We start from the raw sequence: 17789 nt of genomic DNA, 5'->3' as shown, positions 1-17789 counted from the left end.
GATCGGAGCGGCTGGTAGAGACTCGGGAGACAGTGGACGGGAATCTGAGCGCGCTCTGAGGTCACGTGCCCCCGCTCTGTGTGTGAGCGCATTGTAGTATCGCGCGATCCTGAGGCCTGATCAATATCTGACGGTTATATAAAAACAGGAGCAGGAGGTGTATGGACGAGGGTTGCAACACGATTGGATTCCGGACCGCTACAGGAGCTAAGCATTAGAGTACAGTAAAATTGTGGATGCCGTATGGATACAGAAAGTAAATAGCGCTTTTGAGAGATGAAATGAAACACGACGTACATATCTACTGTACAGGCTCACTTTCGGTGCATCCCCACTGACCGCGATGCTCGCGCTCCCAAAGCCGTGTGCACCTGGGGGAATCCTCCTCGGTACCGTCTCTCAGGATGAGTACAATGCAAACGAGAGAAGGGTGGGGAACAGGACCGTTGCTAGTGCCTTCTGCCCAGCCCATGACAACGTCCCCCTGCGGCGTCTGCCTGGTGCCAATTCGAGCACAAGTGGAAATTTCCAGAAACCACAACTGCGGAAGACGAAGAAGAGTCTTGTGCCATTCCTCCACATCTTTCCACGGGCGGCGTGCGCTCGGTCCAAGACGCTGTGAAGTCTGAGGTGAGCAGCAGCAACGACGCGCGATGCGAAGAACGTACTCCATCCCTAGATTTCTCGTGAAGCTTCAGCTTCTCCAAGTTCTGCATCCCGTTGCACACTTGAGTGAGAATGTCGAGGTCATGGGAGTAGAAATCGAGAACGAGAGAGGTGAGGGGGCTGGACGAAAGGCGTCTTAAGGCGGGGTACAGTGTTGAACCGACGTGAGTCAATCGCACTCTGGCCACACCCACGCGGGAGCTCTTGATTGCAGCTGAGCAGCGCGCAGGACACACCAGCTCGAGAACGTTTTTGAAGGATGAATCACTGCGGTTCAAAGGGCAGGTACGGGCGCGGCCACAGATGTCGAGAGATAGATACTTGATGGTACTGGAATGGGCGGCGAGGAAACTGACCAAGGCGCGGTGCGGAAGATTGGTGGCGAAGGTGGTGAGGGAGTAGAAGAAGACATCCTTCAATATCGTCGGAGGGGATGGAAGCGGAACGTGCAAGACCAAAGTGCGAATGGAAAAGCAGGGCCTGAGCACTTCCCGAAGCAGCCGGGCAGGATATCCCACTTCCTGAGGGGGTAGCTGGATAAGAATGTCTTCCAGAAGGAAGCGAAGCGAGTGATGTTCGGCGATTGCGACGGAAAAAGCTTTGAGTCCCGGAGAGGTTCTGAGGGTCAAAGGGCCCTAAGGAAAGATAGTCAGCACCGTCCTCGCAGCCTTGTTGGAGTGAACGTACGGAGTGCTTATAGTCACGGAGAACCTATGAGATAGGGGGTAAGCTCGTAAGTCCACTTTAAGATCTCGCGTGAACGAATCTTACCGATGCAATAGCAACCTTGGCCTCGCTCCGCGTGGGGGTCTTGATGCATTTATCCCAGAAGGTCATAGCCGGATAGGACGGTTGAGGAGGTAGATGAGAAATATTAGGTGTAAAGGAATAATGAATCTCGCGAAGATGGTGCGGTATGAGGGGATGATTTAGAGGAAGGATGGGCGGCGTAGAAGAGCACAGACAGAAGTCGGTGGTGAGGGTGTGTGTAAGCGCACACAGTCCGGCCCCACGTATATGACCATGCATCTATGCATGGCCTTTCGCCATTGTTCCTTTCACGCCACTCGCGGTTTTCTCCCTCTTTCTCTTCTGTAAAATCGCAATGGAACCGCCTAGTACCAAAAACTCGGCTCCACTGGAAAAGCAACCTCTGTAAGTACCATTTGACGACTCTGAATACCTTTCTGATTGGTTTTATCAGAGGTCCCGTCAAGGCTATTGAAGAGGAGCTAGGCGATTTTGAGGATTCGTTGCGTAGCACCAAAAGCAAAAGGCAAGTTGCCTTGGAGCAAAGATCGGTAAGGACACCTTCACACTCGTCAATAGCGCTTGAAGATCATTAGTAACAGCATCGTTCGAAGGTCACCCTTCGCGTGTGTAGTCTGGAAACCGACGCTGTTCGTCTCCGAGAAGATTCCCTCGCTCGACTGAAACACATCCAGCAGATGCTGAAGTGTAAGCGCTTTGCACTGACAAGGACCGTTTCGAAGGCTGATTGTGTTGCCTTCACGTTTACAGCCAGTAGCTTAGAAACGAACACTGCAGTATCGTCTGTCGCTTCTGATCTAGCGGAACTTCGGGTGCAGCTTCAGCAGACATCAGCAAGACTAGACGCGCTCAGCGAGGAGGTTCAACACCTGCGAGCTGCAGCAGAGTCGGAAGTGAAACAGCGTTACAGCACCAGATTGTGGGCTATGGGTCAGAATATACTGGGCCCTTTATCCTGCCTTCCACCCCGTGGTTGGTGCGTGCTGCGTTTGCAGATTGAGGTTAGTAGTGAGTTCTTGTTTCCTTCTACCCTGTGCCAAAATATCTCTCTAGCACTTCGTCACCCAAGTGGCTGGCTTGGCTGCGCAAGTCGGACTTAAAGTTGCTCGACAGGCGAGCCGCTTTTCAACTATCATCTAGTGATACTCTAACTGGCCTGACATGGATACAGATTCCATTTCAAATGACGCTCCCAGCCGTCGTCACAGCATGTGCAAGCCACTTAAGTTCGTTGATCCATGTAGAGACCGTCTTTCAGCTCATCACACAAGTCCTGGTCACCATGCTTTTCAACCTCATATATAAACACCTGTACTATTCCAGCGAGCGTCATGTATCCAACGACGAGTTCCCTCTATGGGATTCATTCTAATAGACATATATAACGGCTCCTACTTGACGAGCTGGAGATCCCTAGAAGGAGGATCCGACAGAGCCAGCTCCCTGCTTCACAGCGAGGATGCCGTGGGACAGCCAAGGGCGGGCGTAGTGCGTAGCTCCGGGGCTATCGGCACCAGTGAGTGCGTGCCAGTTGCGCTCGACGCGTATGTGCGATGGTTGCGCAATGTCGCGTGCGATCCGGGGCACCCCAGAAGCGATGCTCGTACAGCCGTCGTCGGACGCTGTCTTCACCATGCACTGGCATCCTCATACAAACCGTGGTTCACGGCGCCGAGATCGCGAAGGACAACAGGGGCTCGAGAGGAGGTGCCACACCTTTGACAGGAACACAGGCATGAGAGGCGCATCGATGAGGATGTCCGTCTGGAAGGGTGTCGCTGCTACGTGTGGACATCCTCGATAAGAACATGGCTCACGGTGCGCAGATCGCGAGGGACGGTGAGCGAGTGGCACAACAACAGCTACCGCACGGTCGAAAAGATCCGGTGCGAGAGCTGCAATGAGCGGATCGCTTGTTCGCCGTGCTCGCAGCATGTGAGAGAATTCCCCCACCGTTCTGCGGCATACCTGACGAGATAGCAGTCCATGGCGCGCAAATCGCAAGGAACCAAGCGAGTGGCGCGAGAATAGCTACCACGCCCAGTCGCTGCCGCGCTGTGAGAGGGTCCACCGCTGAAGTTCCGACGCGCAGATTACTCGTTGTCTCGCCATTATACTGAAGAAAATTTTCGCTGCGCGCGGAACCCTCAGCAAAGCAGCACCGACGACTCATTGCGGAGGGAGCCGCGAGGGTAGCTACTGCGCCCCCAAAAGATCCAGCGCACTACGAGGAGCAGGTCACCTACTACTCTCGCAGCACATACAACACAGTACCCACCGTGCGCCTGCATCCTCGACGAGGCAGAGACTCAAGGCGCGGAGCTCGTGAGGACGTGGGATGCTAGCGGTGTGAGAGGAGCTACCACATCCTCGAAGAGTTCTGGGCCCGAGCGATGACGAGCGCTGTCATCGCAACATACGGGGATGCTCATAATATGCGCTGATGCCCCTGAAAAGGCAGCAGCTCACACTAGGGAGCGCTTGGAACTAGGATGAATGAAAGGTGCTTACCAGTCGCTGTTGAACAGAGCTCACTCGGAGCTCTTCCAGACTCAGCCTCGAGGCCGTGTATATACCACTACATTAGCGGGGCCGCCTGAATGAAAAGGAAGAGGTGAGATAGGAATCGAAAAGTTCAGGTAGAAACAGGGCCGAGGCGACATACGTTCATCCATGCGCGTGGCTGAAGAGAGAGACGTGGCTTTAGCGCCATCCGGAGCTGCGTCCCGGTGGTCTTCCTTGCCGGCCCCGAGAAAGTCGGACCGCAGCGGCTCCGTGCGTCCGGCGTCGTGTATCGCAGTTGCAACCTTCATGTAAGAGGAAATATTTATAATCGAGGAGAACATGGCGGGAGCCAAAAGGATCATGATTATTGCCTCGCCATCATTTGAGGCGAGTTTAAAAAGAATACTCCATTGAGAATCGAACTGTCGACTTATAGAAGGACTAACGACCGACGCTATATTTACCACTGTCCCATACGTCCTGGTTTGAAGCAGCCAGTCAATGCTACCCATACAGTTACATAGTCCTTGAGCATTGCAACGGCGCCAGCGCAGGCAACTGCGATCGATACGCGCGTCTCTTTCGATCTCATCCCGACTTTCTCCGAGTCGCGTCGATCGCGCACCCTCAGTCGCATCAAAACGCGCACCTTCACACAGCATCTCACCTCTGTGGCTCCTCCTCTGCATCCCTCACTCTCACTCCCCTGCGCTCCTCGGCTCTCTCGGACTCGCTTCTCAGGCGCGCCTTCGGTCTGCTCACGCGCGCGCCTATCTGTCCGCCCACGCGCGCCCTCCGTTCGCTCACGCGCGCGTTTTCTTCCCCGGCCCACGGCGTTCACCTCTGTCGCTCCTCCTCCACATCTCTCGCTCTCACTCCCCTACCCTTTACTACCTCACTCTCCGCCGATATAAATCCTTCCGATATGCCCCCCATGAGTCAAGAACACCGGGCTGTTCGTTTCTCCCGTTCATTCATCCATTACGCCCTTCTGACATTGGTTGACAGTTCCTGCTTGTCATATTGCGCGGACCTGTGGAGGGATCTGTCGCCTGCAAGGAACTTATCGAGGTGAGTGATCAACTTTCGTTTCAATGGAGCGCGGCTGATTTCAGCGCAGGCGCTGCGAGACGGACTCGGCGCTCGTATCATCGAGAACGCCCATAACGTCAGTGCGAAGTTCAAGCCTGGCGAATGTCGTTTCGACATCCAGGAAGCCCACACCGTCAACTTTCATAAGGTATGTCGATTTTGCCGAGATTCGGTGGCATTCTTCTGCACCTAACATGCGCGACACTGGCAGGCCCACGGCGGCAACGGGTCCAGGAACAAGAAGGACAGAAGGCCGAATCAGATCACTCGCCATGTTGCGCGCAGGTGTGTGATTTTGGTTCTTCCTCCTCCTTCGTAGCTCCCTAATGTTCTATTGTAGCCAGGGCTGCGAAGTCGCCGACCTCATTGGACTGAGGAACCATCCCTTGGGGTGGAATGGCCCTGCATAGACCGCTCTTTGCGCCCGTGACTGGTCTCCGGTGGAGGTATGATTCGAAGTAGAATATGCCGGCCAGAAATACGGCCATGATTTTGCTAGATCTTAGTTTACAGAGCGTGAAGAAGGTAGTATGAATTTCTTCTTTGCGTTGACACCGAACATTTCAGGTATCCAGCGTGCGTAGCTAGGCCGTAGTACCGTAATAGATGCATTGGTAGCTGTAGCAAGCGATAATGCTTGTAATTACCAACTTATCACGCTCCATGAATATATTTCGTTGACTTCAACGGCGCACGGAACGTCTGTATCGCTGGCCCTTTAAGTGGCCGCACCTCCTGCCAGGATGTGAGAATCGTGGTGGTGGGACACGCACCCAACGCGAACGAGAAGCAGCACCAGGGTTCAGGCACTGCGTGTTTTTGCGAGGCGTATGGTTTCGAAGGACGCGTCTCAATGGGCGAGTGCTCGGCGTCACTGTCGTTAGTACTCGTCGCTTCTTGACGCATCGTTCAGAATGTGTCGCAGACGCGTTGCGAAACCTGGGTGTTCGCCCGCCCGCTTGCCCCATTCCTCGCAGGCGAGCCGCTTCCGCGCCGCCGCGGTCTCCCTGGCATCCCCGGCACACGGCCCGTGGAGGGCTGCCTCTTCCCCGAGCACCGCCACCCCCAGATACCTGAGACGCAGTTATCAATCATGGTCTCGGTTCGGGTGCCTGTGAATCAGGTGCCTGAGGGCGCCACGACGTCGTCAGCGTCTACACCGATCGTGATCATGAACTGTCTCCCGCGTCTGTCGCCCACGCCGGGACGCGTGGGTGAGCTGGAGCCATACCTCGCCATGGCGGGCGCAACGGGGCGGGCCGGCGCTACCAAGCGCTACCAGCCGAGTCGGTGGAGCAGCGTGGCATATCGGAGATCTTATCTTATGAGTTCTATCATCATATGCTTGGCCCGCACGCAAGTATACAGTACCAGTACTTTAGTGGCTGGCTCGCATGAGTACTGACCCACCCGTGGGCGTCGTGAAAAAGTGGAGCGGAAGCCGGGCGGCGGGGCGTGGGCGGCGAAGTCGAGATCATGGACGAGATTGATCAGAGAACCCGCACAAAGCTTGCACAAAGAAGCTCCAGCTCGTCACGCGTCGGCCGTGCGCGCCCCTCGCGTGCCTGGGCAGCTCCCTCGCGGCCCCCCGCGCCCATGTCCGCCCCCTCCCCCGCGGCCGTCTGCGTGCTCGAGAAGCTCCGCCTCGTCGCGTGTCGGCCGTGCGCGCTCCCCGTGTGCCTCCTCTCCACAATGTGGCCGTCGATTGCTTACAGTGCGGACGTCTTTCTATCCCTTCCGTCTCTTCTCTGTGGAAACATCCACAATGGTTGCCTTTACACTGCGCAATCAAAAGGGTTCAAAGAACACAAAAGGTTCGTATATCCACCATTTCACATATCTATTCCTTTGTCCTATCGAAAAATTCCTCCTTTTCATGGTCACAGGCACTGCGATTGAACCTCATCTAAGACCTATAATTATCCAGGCCCTCCTCTCTGCCAGCCTCACCGTACATCTCCGTCGCAGCCATACCTCGCCGTTGTAACCTCTCAACTATCTTCCCCAACCAACCGTCTACTCCATCTCCACCACCTTCCCACTTCGTCTTCACCATCGTTCCGCAGTCTCGACCATGGACGTGAGTGCGCCAGGTTAACGTTTCAGATTGGACCTGATTGCGATATTTTTACAGCGCAGGTTGGCTATCATTCACAGGGTACGTTTCTATCACACCTACAACATTACGCATGGAGCACTGATTCTTCCCAGATTATTCTATGCGTCGATGCCCCTGAGGAGGTGCAGAACCACATCGACCTTATCAACGCCACCCCAGACTTGGTACTTCCACGCTACGCTCAGGTGTACTTGCGCTGGGAGCGGGGCGTCGAAGCGTCAAACGAAGATCTACTGCAGCTGCGCCAGTTGCTTCGCATGGTCTCGGTCTGGCCCACCGTGTACAAGCTGAGCCTCGACCTCCCGAAGAACACTCCCCCAGACGTACTTCAGGGCATTGTCTTTCGCGGCGTCAAACAGCTCATCTACGACGGCCCCGCATCCACAGTCTATTATTTCTTGCGTCAGAATCCCTCCATCACCACCCTCACCCTCTTCTGTCCACCCATCGACACCCCTACCATTTTTGGTATCGCAAGGTTTCCTTCAATTCCATTCCGCCATGCTCCCCTCCTCGACAACATCACGACTCTTGCTTGCCCCGTCGGATGCCTCAAGGGGCTGTCGTTCCCACTCTTCCGGCTCGAGGTTCTATACTTGGAGCTGAAGGACGCCGCCGGCATCCCGGTCTCTCGTGCCCGTGTGGCTCGCACCCTGCGGGACCTCTCTCCGAAGATATTCCCTCGCGTGAACTTTCTGTACGTCCACATGGGGCCTGGCGATCGCCGACTTGTGAAAGAGATTCCAAGACTCTTTCCCAAGATCCACAGCCTGTGCTTGATCTACGCTGGAAGAACTCCTGTAAGCTCGCTCTCCGTTCTCCCAAACGTCACTAACCTCATTTCTTGCAGCCCTTCCCACTCTCCCGGGGAGCTGAACGTCTCGTCATCGCTCGGCAATCCCCGTGGGGTGATGGGCGTCGGTGGCAGCAGGCATTGCGCAAGCTGGAGCTTTTGGAATGCCTGCTCGTCTGCACCACCTCTCCCCTCTTCGTGGACGCCCCCATCGGAGACATGCGGGCTGAAAGGAAAGTTGTACGCCACTGGACCGGGGTCTCAATCCGATCTCCTCACCCCTCCCTTTACCATATTCTCTTGGCGTATTCTGTGGGGTGCGGTTACTCTCCTGGCATCATGTCGCGGTGGGGTCCTAGTTCTACGACGGCGAAGTGGGTGAGGGCCGGGGTTGTAGCCGTAAACGAGGACGAGGTGCAGCGTATTATAGATCGCTTGCAATATTCCAATGTACTGTAAATGGACGTGCAGAGTCTTTACACATCGTCTTAATGATTTCTTACGCTGATCTCGCTGCAGTGTGACTGGATGTATGGAGTTTGGCTAGCACGGCATGTTACGGTCGCGGAGCGCGGGAGCGCGGAGGTCGGGCGAGTCGGAGACGAGCGGAAAGGCGGGATCGGATTAGAGGACGCGCTTGACCTCGGAGAGGCTCGCGGTAGTGGGGAGACGGGAAGGAGAGGCGACGGGGAGGAGCCAGGAGGCAATCGCGTGGCGATACAGTGAAGCGGGCGCGAGAATATAAGTGATGCAAGGTAACCAGTGGCGGACGATCGTATGCTGGGCGTCCGTAGCGGGTGCGCGCCGAAGCTCGTAACCAGACAGGCGGAGCAGGCCATAACACGGCGACTTCGTGGCGCACCACGGCGCTGGCAGTCGATTAGCTTCAATAGCGCAGCCCACCACCGCACGACGCGGAGCCACCCGCGCGGGCTCGGTCACACAGCTTACGTTTCCAAAAGCGTCGTCACCAAGCCAGCGTGACGAACGATATTTGTTGTGGCCCAGCGTGACGAGACGGTAAATGTCCGTCAACACACGGTAAATCTCTGGAGAGAAGTGCCGCATGGGACGCGCCACACTCAGGTGGAAGCAGTCATATTGCTCTAACGCGTGCAGATGCACGCGGACAATGATCGATGATTGCGCGCGCGTTGGGTCTAGTTCTGATCGCGCGTGTCGACGGCCTCCCGGTGCTGGGCGCTCCGAGTATGGTCAGTGCCACAGTGTCGAATACGAGAGGGCGTCGGACACACAATTTATCGTGCTGATTCACTCCGATGCACATGTATAATATCGTTGTTCCAGCGGCATTACAGCAAGCAGTAGTGATGTACATAGGATTCAAGGCATCTCCCAATAGCCCGCCATGATGGATCTATTCGCCTTCTCACCGCCACGGACAACGTTCACTCGCTTCCAACCCTCCAAACTCCCGTCCTTCGACTTCCAGAACGACGCTATCTCCGGTGGAGAGCCTGCCCACGATGGGTATGCGGCAATGATACAGCGAAGAGCGGGGTGAGGAACTTGCATAGCCCCTCCCGCCCAGTGACGCACAAGGAAATCTTCAGCGAGGAGATCTCCGAGGGGGTGAGGCTCCAGCAGGAATGAGACAGTGGCGAGGGAGAAGGTTTGGAGGGAGGGAAGGGTGAGGAGGATGTCATGCCACTCGTCATTGAAGGCGTCCCAGGCCCTGGGGCCATCAACGCTCTGTCTGGCCTGTGTGCGCAAGTAAAGTGAGCAGAAATCGCAAGCGTTAGACACTCATATACTTACATTGATAAGACAAATCTCCATGAGAGTAAGGTTCCGGAGAGCGGGGAACAGACGAGAGATCTCGCGCATTACACTCACGTCGCTCGGTGCGATCTGGATGGAGAGGTGGGTGAGCTCTGCGAAGATAGCCTTCTGCCCGCAATGAGACGCCATCTTCTGCAGATCCTCGGAGATAGTCGCTTGGCCGCTGTTGATGTCGAGGTACAGGGCTTGAAGCCTAGAGAGGGGGAAGTGAACGTCGCGGAGAAGGGCGACGGGGCAGAGGAGGCGATTCATGGTCATAAATGGCGCAATGGGTTGAAGGGAATTCGGGATGACGGGACGGTCCAGGCTCAACCAGCGAATCTGAGGATGAGCGGACAAGAAATTCTCTATGACGGCGTGAGGGGCGTTGGTGGAGAACTTTACGAGGTTGGGGAAGTCGATGTTGATAAAGACGTCGGAGGTAGCATCTTTAGGGAGGAAGAGTTGGAGGCGTTCGATGTTGTGGAGGAGACCCAGTAGACGGCGTAACAAATCCGAGGACACGCCGACCTCGGTCTTGAGGTTGATGTATGCCTGGCGAAAGCGGTCCAGGGGAACGCCCTCTGTAGCTGAGAAGTTGAGGCTCACGAAGGCCTCCGAGTGAAGACTCACAAAGGCCTCCGAGTGAAGACTCACAAAGGCCTCAACTTCAGCCACCGTGTCGGCGCAGAAAAAGGTCTGTGAGAAATTCGGTAAGAAATTCCTACTCGCAGAAGAGAGACAGGCGCACCTGATGGATGTCGGCGAGAACGGTCTGCAAGGATATAATTGAATCAGCCTGTTGTCTTTCAATCTGTACGGGAGACACTCACCTCCATGGCGTCGGACTGGGTCGGGCTGGTACATCTTCGGAAACAGACGCGGTGAGATTTTATACGCTGTCTGTGCGCGAAGGACGTGGCTGGTTCGGAAAGCGCGCTCAGTTCCTTTGTCATCGGAGTCCAAATGCAGCATACCTTTGTGAGGAGGAGTTTCCGTTGGGTACCTTTGTGCATCGCGATACCACCGAGTGTACCTTTGTGCACAATAACACTCTGCGTGCGCGGTGCTCGAACCCCACGTGCGTGCTCTACGAGGTCTGGCGGGCGGGAGCAGGATCGGAAAGAGCTGTGGTCGACGAAGCGCGAGCCGGTAAAACTCACCAACAAAAGTCTAAAAAGACTCCCAGTTTCCTTCGTGTACGTTTAATGCGTATGCGGAGGTCTGTAGAAAGCGGGGAGAAGAAGGAGGATGTCAGGGCGGGCGCGCAGGCGGGGGACGGGGAGGGCGGTAGTCGACAGAACGCGAGCCGGTAAAACTCACCGAAAACAGTCCTACAAGTTCACGCACACGCTTGGGGGTTTGCCTGAATGGAACGTGCGTAAACCTGGAACGAAGGAAGATAGAGTGCGGAGCGAGAGTGTGGCATAGACCCTTCCCCGTAGTACACGGAACCTCGCGCCGGCCCGAGCAACAAGCGCCGCCACGATCACGCCCTGCAGAGATAGCGCAACGCCACCGAGGATTGTAATCCACCACCACATTCGCCACCCATCACTGAGCTTCAGCCCGTAGCGTCCGACATATACATTCTAGTGGATACCATGCCGCTCCTTTACCAACCTGCCCTCACATTTCTCGACCAGCAAGGCCATTCCGACGCGGTGTCATGTGTAGCTTTCAGCCACAACGGCCAGTACTTAGCATCGGCAGGGATGGATTGCAAAGTTTGTGTTTGGTCCTCAGCAAATGGGGTGCTCAAGTACGTTTTCTTCGGGAACAGTCCTGTCCTTTCGCTGCTGTGGCTCGAGGACTCGAGCACCGACCTCATGTGTGGGATGGAAGACGGGACTCTTGCTTTTTTGCGAATATCCGATGTGAGTAGCTGCGCTATAATCACGTCTATACCCCCTGACGTTCACATAGGAACTTGTAGAGTTAGACGGGTTTGTGGCCCATGAGTATCCCGTCGAATGCCTCGCCCTCTGGGGGAAACACCTCGTCTCTGGAGCTCATAACGAGGTTAAGATATGGACTTACTGCAAAAAAAGTGAGCAATGTCATTATTTGAAGCATCGAATGCTGACGGATTTTGTTGAAGAGGACTGGCTGACCAATGTTTACATCTCGCGTTGGCGTCAGGACTTCGAAGTTGAAACACCTAAACCGGATGCAGGCGAGAAGGTCGTCGTGACCTGTTTGCACTGGATGAGCACTCTCCAGCACCCCTCCGTACTGCTGGTGGTGTATCGGACCCATGGCATCATGTAAGTTCATGGTCGTCTGAAAACGGTCACCTACTAAATTTACGTTCGCAGAGCCTACGATGGGAAAACAGGCAAATGCCTGCATTCTGCATCTCTCCCCGGACGAATGTACGTCTAAGCCTATCAGTTTCTTTGCTATCTGGCTCAGTGGCGGCTATAGCACCGACGCGCATTTTAGTGCCGATGGTCGCTTTCTTGCCGTGTCGAATTCATTGACAGGCTTCGAAGTATTCCTCATGCGCAAGCCCGGAAGCGTAGAGTCTCTCTTCACCGCCCATCAAGACGTCAGTGCCGGGTGCTGTCTCCCAGTTCGCTTCCTTCACCAAGGGACCGCAATTTTCGGAGGTACGTCGAACGGCAAGATCAACATCTGGAATATCTATAACCGACTTAAGCAGTCTCTGTCGTTGGGAGGTATTTGCTCGCATTTGCGTCTTTGTCTTCATTATTGAGCTCTGACCCTCATCACAGAGGGTGAATGTGTGTTTGCGATTGATGTATGTTGCTCCCTGTCGCCCCAGTCCTACATACCCTAATGCCCACTTCACAGAGCTTCTATGATGCCTCCACCGACGGTTTTTACATTGCTACCGGGGTATTCAACAAAGATGCAGCCTGCCGCATTATCCTTTGGAAGGCGGTGGATGTGGTTGATGCGCGTAAGTTGAATGGAGCTAGTGCCCGTTTTCTTACGCGTACTGATTAACACTCTCCAGTCGGAGATGGATCTCTCACACCGACGCTTCCCGTACCTAAACGGACTTTCCCAGAACCAAGTTGTTATGGCGCGATTGTGCGAACGTTGGCTTCCTTCCGGCCTTCACATATGCTAACTAAGTTGCCGTAGATCCTCCAGGGTCTTCAATGGGCCTTGATGTTGGTAGGGTTGTATGGCGGCATTCGTTTTGTTTGGGACAAAGTAGTTGCGTTTAGTCGAGATTGATGCGCCGGTCATTGTCGAATGTATATGTACTGCACTGCTTCCATGAATCTACCCACCTGCTTCCGTCATGACCCACTTGCTCGTACCGTTCATCTCCGATACCCTTCCACAACTATGTCTAGTGCTTGTCGCAATCATCCTATCATCGTCGGTATGGTCCTACGTGCTCCATCGTCGCACTCAGGACACCAAGCTCTCCGTCTTCGCCTCCGCTCTGGTTCCAGGCAAAGGCGCTACGATCCTCCAATTTCCGACTGAGGATCGACCTTTCTCGGCTGCCACCCGAGTTGTCAGTAATGGCCCAACGGTGCTTAGATTTTCCACCCCTTCACGGGGTCGCGCCATACCCACAATCATGGAGTCTTATCCAGCTTCAGTCGGACGAACGAGGACACCTATGTGCGTATGCTATGGAGGCTCTTCCGACTTCACTACTAATACAATGTAACAGAGTTGCTCCTGAGTTCCAACGTTCACCCATTTCTCAGTCAGACTATTCCAGCAACGACTGGATGCATAACCCCTCCACTCTATCCGGTCCCTCCACTTCCCCTAACTCCCCCAACACGGCTCGTCCCACCAAGGGTGTGTTGCGCCGGCCGCAGCCTGCCCCAGCTACAGACCAAAACCCTTGCGATGTAGGCTGCGCTTCGGATGTTCGCTCACCTGCCACACCAGATTCTGGATCGGAGACGGAGCTCAATGCCCCATCTCGCCGTGGCAAACGGGGAGCAAGAGCCGAGGTACCTACGTCGTCAAAAAGTCCGTCCGTTCCAAAGACGCGATCAACCAGGTCGAAGCCCAGAGCGGAGTCGGTGGCTAGGGAAAGGAGCGAAGAGGTGCAGGGCGTGCAGGTGAGTACAAACCAGTCCCTTCGACGTTGTAGATGGTGCTGAGAGGACTGTATAGCTGCAGCGTCGTCAGCGAGCAATCCGGGAGAGCGATGGCGAGTTCACGTACTGGTTCGAAACAACGTCGAATTCTAAGTTGAAGGAGCCACCGAGACTCAGCTCAGCGTGTGGCTTACAAGTGGGCGACATTTTTCTTCACATCTATGAGGATCGTGTCCGGATGTGGCTCAGAACCGAGGACGACATTGGAGAAGGGAGCTGGGAGAGGGTTAAGATCGGCTATGTGAGAGAGGATGGTCGCTCTTTGATTATTACGCCCACATTGGTTGCGCCGTCATGGGTCGGTAAGGCATGGGGACAGAAAAAGGCGGCTGCGAGTAAGTTTCTATCCACTTCTTGTGTTCCTAAAGTTGACGATCTATACCATGCAGCCAAGCATAGCAAGTAGCTTCATTGAACATCGTCCATATGTAGTGAATACACCGCATCGAATCCGCGCTCCAACCTCAGTCCGCTCTCCATCCGTGTGCGTACCACCGTCACCAACCCTCCATCGTGCCTTGGCGAATTCGAGCTCGCACGGGTGCGGCGCCGCATGTATCGTCACAGCCCTAGCGCAAGGACTGCGGATGCATTCGACACGCTGGCGTCAGGAGCACGAAGATTGCGGCCGGGGGGTGTCGTGCCTACGCACGCACGCTTAAGGGAGCACACTTCCGGGAAGGTGAGAAGCAGCACAGGCAGAGCGACAGCGCTGACTTACTTGAAGGTACGAGAGGGAACAAGGTGGCGCTGGGTGAGCTCCGGAGGAGCGCACAGAGCGTAAACAGGCGGGGGATGGTGGCGCTCGATGGTGAAGTCGCCCAGACGAGCGTAGTTGCTGTTGGGCTTGGAGGAGTCGGTCTGGCTACGGAGATTGAGTTCAAGAGTGTTGTACGCACTGGCTAAGCCACCCAGTGCACCGATGGTGGACGAGAAGAATGGATCTGGATTTCCGGACGGAACAAAAGGAGTGAGCGGAAGAGAGGAATAACGGGCTTAGACCGGGACGAGAGCTTGCCTAGATTCTTGCGCGCGAGCCCCCCTCACCGCCGCTCAGGGTCGTCCTGGAGAGTGGTGACCTCTGCAGCGATGTGAGCATGCGCAGGCCGAACAGAGGGCAACAGGCAACATGAGCGCGGAGTGGCACACGCGGGAGACAGAGTGCACGCCGGACGCATGGAGCCGCTGCGGTCCGACTTTCTCGGGGCCGGCAAGGAAGACCACCGGGACGCAGCTCCGGATGGCGCTAAAGCCACGTCTCTCTCTTCAGCCACGCGCATGGATGAACGTATGTCGCCTCGGCCCTGTTTCTACCTGAACTTTTCGATTCCTATCTCACCTCTTCCTTTTCATTCAGGCGGCCCCGCTAATGTAGTGGTATATACACGGCCTCGAGGCTGAGTCTGGAAGAGCTCCGAGTGAGCTCTGTTCAACAGCGACTGGTAAGCACCTTTCATTCATCCTAGTTCCAAGCGCTCCCTAGTGTGAGCTGCTGCCTTTTCAGGGGCATCAGCGCATATTATGAGCATCCCCGTATGTTGCGATGACAGCGCTCGTCATCGCTCGGGCCCAGAACTCTTCGAGGATGTGGTAGCTCCTCTCACACCGCTAGCATCCCACGTCCTCACGAGCTCCGCGCCTTGAGTCTCTGCCTCGTCGAGGATGCAGGCGCACGGTGGGTACTGTGTTGTATGTGCTGCGAGAGTAGTAGGTGACCTGCTCCTCGTAGTGCGCTGGATCTTTTGGGGGCGCAGTAGCTACCCTCGCGGCTCCCTCCGCAATGAGTCGTCGGTGCTGCTTTGCTGAGGGTTCCGCGCGCAGCGAAAATTTTCTTCAGTATAATGGCGAGACAACGAGTAATCTGCGCGTCGGAACTTCAGCGGTGGACCCTCTCACAGCGCGGCAGCGACTGGGCGTGGTAGCTATTCTCGCGCCACTCGCTTGGTTCCTTGCGATTTGCGCGCCATGGACTGCTATCTCGTCAGGTATGCCGCAGAACGGTGGGGGAATTCTCTCACATGCTGCGAGCACGGCGAACAAGCGATCCGCTCATTGCAGCTCTCGCACCGGATCTTTTCGACCGTGCGGTAGCTGTTGTTGTGCCACTCGCTCACCGTCCCTCGCGATCTGCGCACCGTGAGCCATGTTCTTATCGAGGATGTCCACACGTAGCAGCGACACCCTTCCAGACGGACATCCTCATCGATGCGCCTCTCATGCCTGTGTTCCTGTCAAAGGTGTGGCACCTCCTCTCGAGCCACTCACCTGCCGTCATCCGTGACGTCCGCGCTGCATGCAGTATTCCCACTACTGATGCCAGTGCACAACGGACGCGCTCTTCCATGCTTTGAGGTCAGGGAGCGCCCTGCTCGTGATGGCTCTAACGTCGGATATATTCGGGGCTGTGGTAGCTCCTCTTGTGGCACTCGCCTCCTTCTATTTGCTATTTGCCTACACTAAGTTGCTGCTTCTTTGGCGACAACTGTGCACCGCAGGAGCTCTCTTCTACAATTTTCGGGGTATTGAGAATCTTTTTCATTACCTCACATTTTTGCCGAGAGTGTACAAGTTCCTCTGGCGCCACTTGCTTGCCGCTCGTTAGGCTATCTTCATGCCCATGCTGTCAACCCATAGTAAAGAAATCTCGTCCGAACACGATGCTGTTAATTTGTTTCGGGTTTCCGTCGAATTTTGTATCGCTCCGAATCCTCTGGCTTCTCAACCAGACAAAGCCTCTTTGAAAGAACCATTATAGTATGGTCGCTACATCTGGGCCCCTCCTCCGCTGTCAGCCGCCACTGCCTTCCTCTTCCTGACACCATTCACTGATCTGATCAGCAGTGGAAAATGTGGGTTTTCTGCGTTAGAATGTCAGAAGTGCGCTTCGCTTACGTCGCCCATCTAGTCGTCACCTCCATGGCCTCTAGAACCGTCAACGATCCCTTTGCGGCATCTAGATTTCTTCTACGCGAAGATTCGATAGCGTGCTCGTCCTCTTCAGTATCTTCACGTAGAATTTTTGATTTAATTTGAAACCAGGGCCAACCTCAGAGCCCAAAGTTCTTCGATTCCAAAGGGAAACCTCCACTCGCCTCGCGCCACCCGCGAAGCGCGAAACTTCCGCACTGCTCCGGCCTGTCAGCTTCCGCCGTCCAGTTGTGTTTGCCGCTGCGCTCATCGTTGTCGCTATTTGGGCTGAAATTTCCCGTTGGTGCACAATCTCCACATCCTCCCAAGGCGTCGTACTTCTCTGCCACACCAGTGCGGATGCGATCCAGGTGCAAGGCCTAATATTGGACGCCTTTCACCATCACTCCTCTGCATCCTCCTCGCCATCTCCAGTCGATTACGCTCAAGACATAGCCGGAGGGACAATTGCTTGGCAGATCACCTCCTCTTCTGCCTTCACAGCTCCTTGGAGCTCCGCTCAGAACACCGATCCTCGAACGGTTCTCAACAGCCGTGACACATCGCGTTGCTGGGCCCCTTCCTCCCTCCCCGCCCAGATAGGTGTTCGAAGTACGCAAATGATCCGACCGACGCATATCATTATCGACACTCTGGCAACGGATCCCGAAGGACGCACCCGGGCACCGAAGAACATGCAACTATGGGGCACTGTAGATGGCCAGACGAACATGCGGCTATTCAAGACGCTACCCGCTGATGCGGGCAAACCCGTTCGACCAACGATTCATAAGGACGTACGTTGGGTGCTCTTAGGCTCCCCTGTTTACGACATTCACAACCGCACTCGGGCACAATCGTTTCCACTCTCCCGTGAGTTCGTGGACCTGGGGATGACTTTTGGAGTCTTCGCACTGGAGATCGTGGACAATTGGGGGACACCTTCTATGTCGACGTGCCTATCGGGTGTGTGGATTTACGGAACTCCCCCGTAGGGCTCCACTTTCTTGTTTTCCTTATCACACCATTGAACGAGTTGTCGCTACATTAC

General features: G+C 55.3%; 5 protein-coding genes across 5 annotated transcripts; 4 read left to right on the top strand and 1 right to left on the bottom strand.

Annotated features, from left to right (window-relative positions):
* Positions 1–4867: 4867 nt before the first annotated feature.
* On the top strand, positions 4868–5444 carry BXZ73DRAFT_81548 (uncharacterized protein; the record flags this gene model as incomplete). The annotated part of the gene is made up of 5 exons (XM_048023528.1): positions 4868–4897; positions 4951–5013; positions 5063–5182; positions 5246–5319; positions 5375–5444. The coding sequence occupies 5 exons, from the start codon at positions 4868–4870 to the stop codon at positions 5442–5444; spliced, it is 357 nt and encodes a 118-aa protein (XP_047872707.1).
* Positions 5445–7108: 1664 nt separating this feature from the next.
* BXZ73DRAFT_81547 (uncharacterized protein) lies at positions 7109–8672 on the top strand (the record flags this gene model as incomplete). The annotated part of the gene is made up of 5 exons (XM_048023527.1): positions 7109–7114; positions 7169–7192; positions 7246–7953; positions 8004–8324; positions 8466–8672. 5 exons carry the CDS (start codon positions 7109–7111, stop codon positions 8670–8672), a joined length of 1266 nt encoding a protein of 421 aa, XP_047872706.1.
* A 618-nt stretch (positions 8673–9290) lies between these two features.
* On the bottom strand, positions 9291–10567 carry BXZ73DRAFT_81546 (uncharacterized protein; the record flags this gene model as incomplete). Its single annotated transcript, XM_048023526.1, has 5 exons — positions 9291–9668; positions 9726–9740; positions 9804–10427; positions 10480–10503; positions 10562–10567. 5 exons carry the CDS (start codon positions 10565–10567, stop codon positions 9291–9293), a joined length of 1047 nt encoding a protein of 348 aa, XP_047872705.1.
* A 765-nt stretch (positions 10568–11332) lies between these two features.
* BXZ73DRAFT_106453 (WD40-repeat-containing domain protein) lies at positions 11333–13761 on the top strand (the record flags this gene model as incomplete). The annotated part of the gene is made up of 10 exons (XM_048016633.1): positions 11333–11605; positions 11655–11778; positions 11830–11995; positions 12047–12103; positions 12156–12409; positions 12467–12492; positions 12546–12654; positions 12712–12788; positions 12843–12871; positions 13617–13761. The coding sequence occupies 10 exons, from the start codon at positions 11333–11335 to the stop codon at positions 13759–13761; spliced, it is 1260 nt and encodes a 419-aa protein (XP_047872704.1).
* A 3543-nt stretch (positions 13762–17304) lies between these two features.
* BXZ73DRAFT_54706 (uncharacterized protein) lies at positions 17305–17733 on the top strand (the record flags this gene model as incomplete). The annotated part of the gene is made up of 1 exon (XM_048021219.1): positions 17305–17733. A coding segment is annotated over one exon (429 nt), but the record flags the coding sequence as incomplete, so codon positions are not given.
* Between the last annotated feature and the right edge of the window lie 56 nt (positions 17734–17789).

The sequence above is a fragment of the Epithele typhae genome (assembly GCF_022376455.1).
Source record: "Epithele typhae strain CBS 203.58 chromosome Unknown BXZ73scaffold_83, whole genome shotgun sequence".
Lineage (NCBI taxonomy): Eukaryota > Fungi > Basidiomycota > Agaricomycetes > Polyporales > Epitheliaceae > Epithele > Epithele typhae.
Note: the sequence above shows the minus strand (reverse complement) of the source record. Positions and strands in the feature narration are given on the sequence as shown.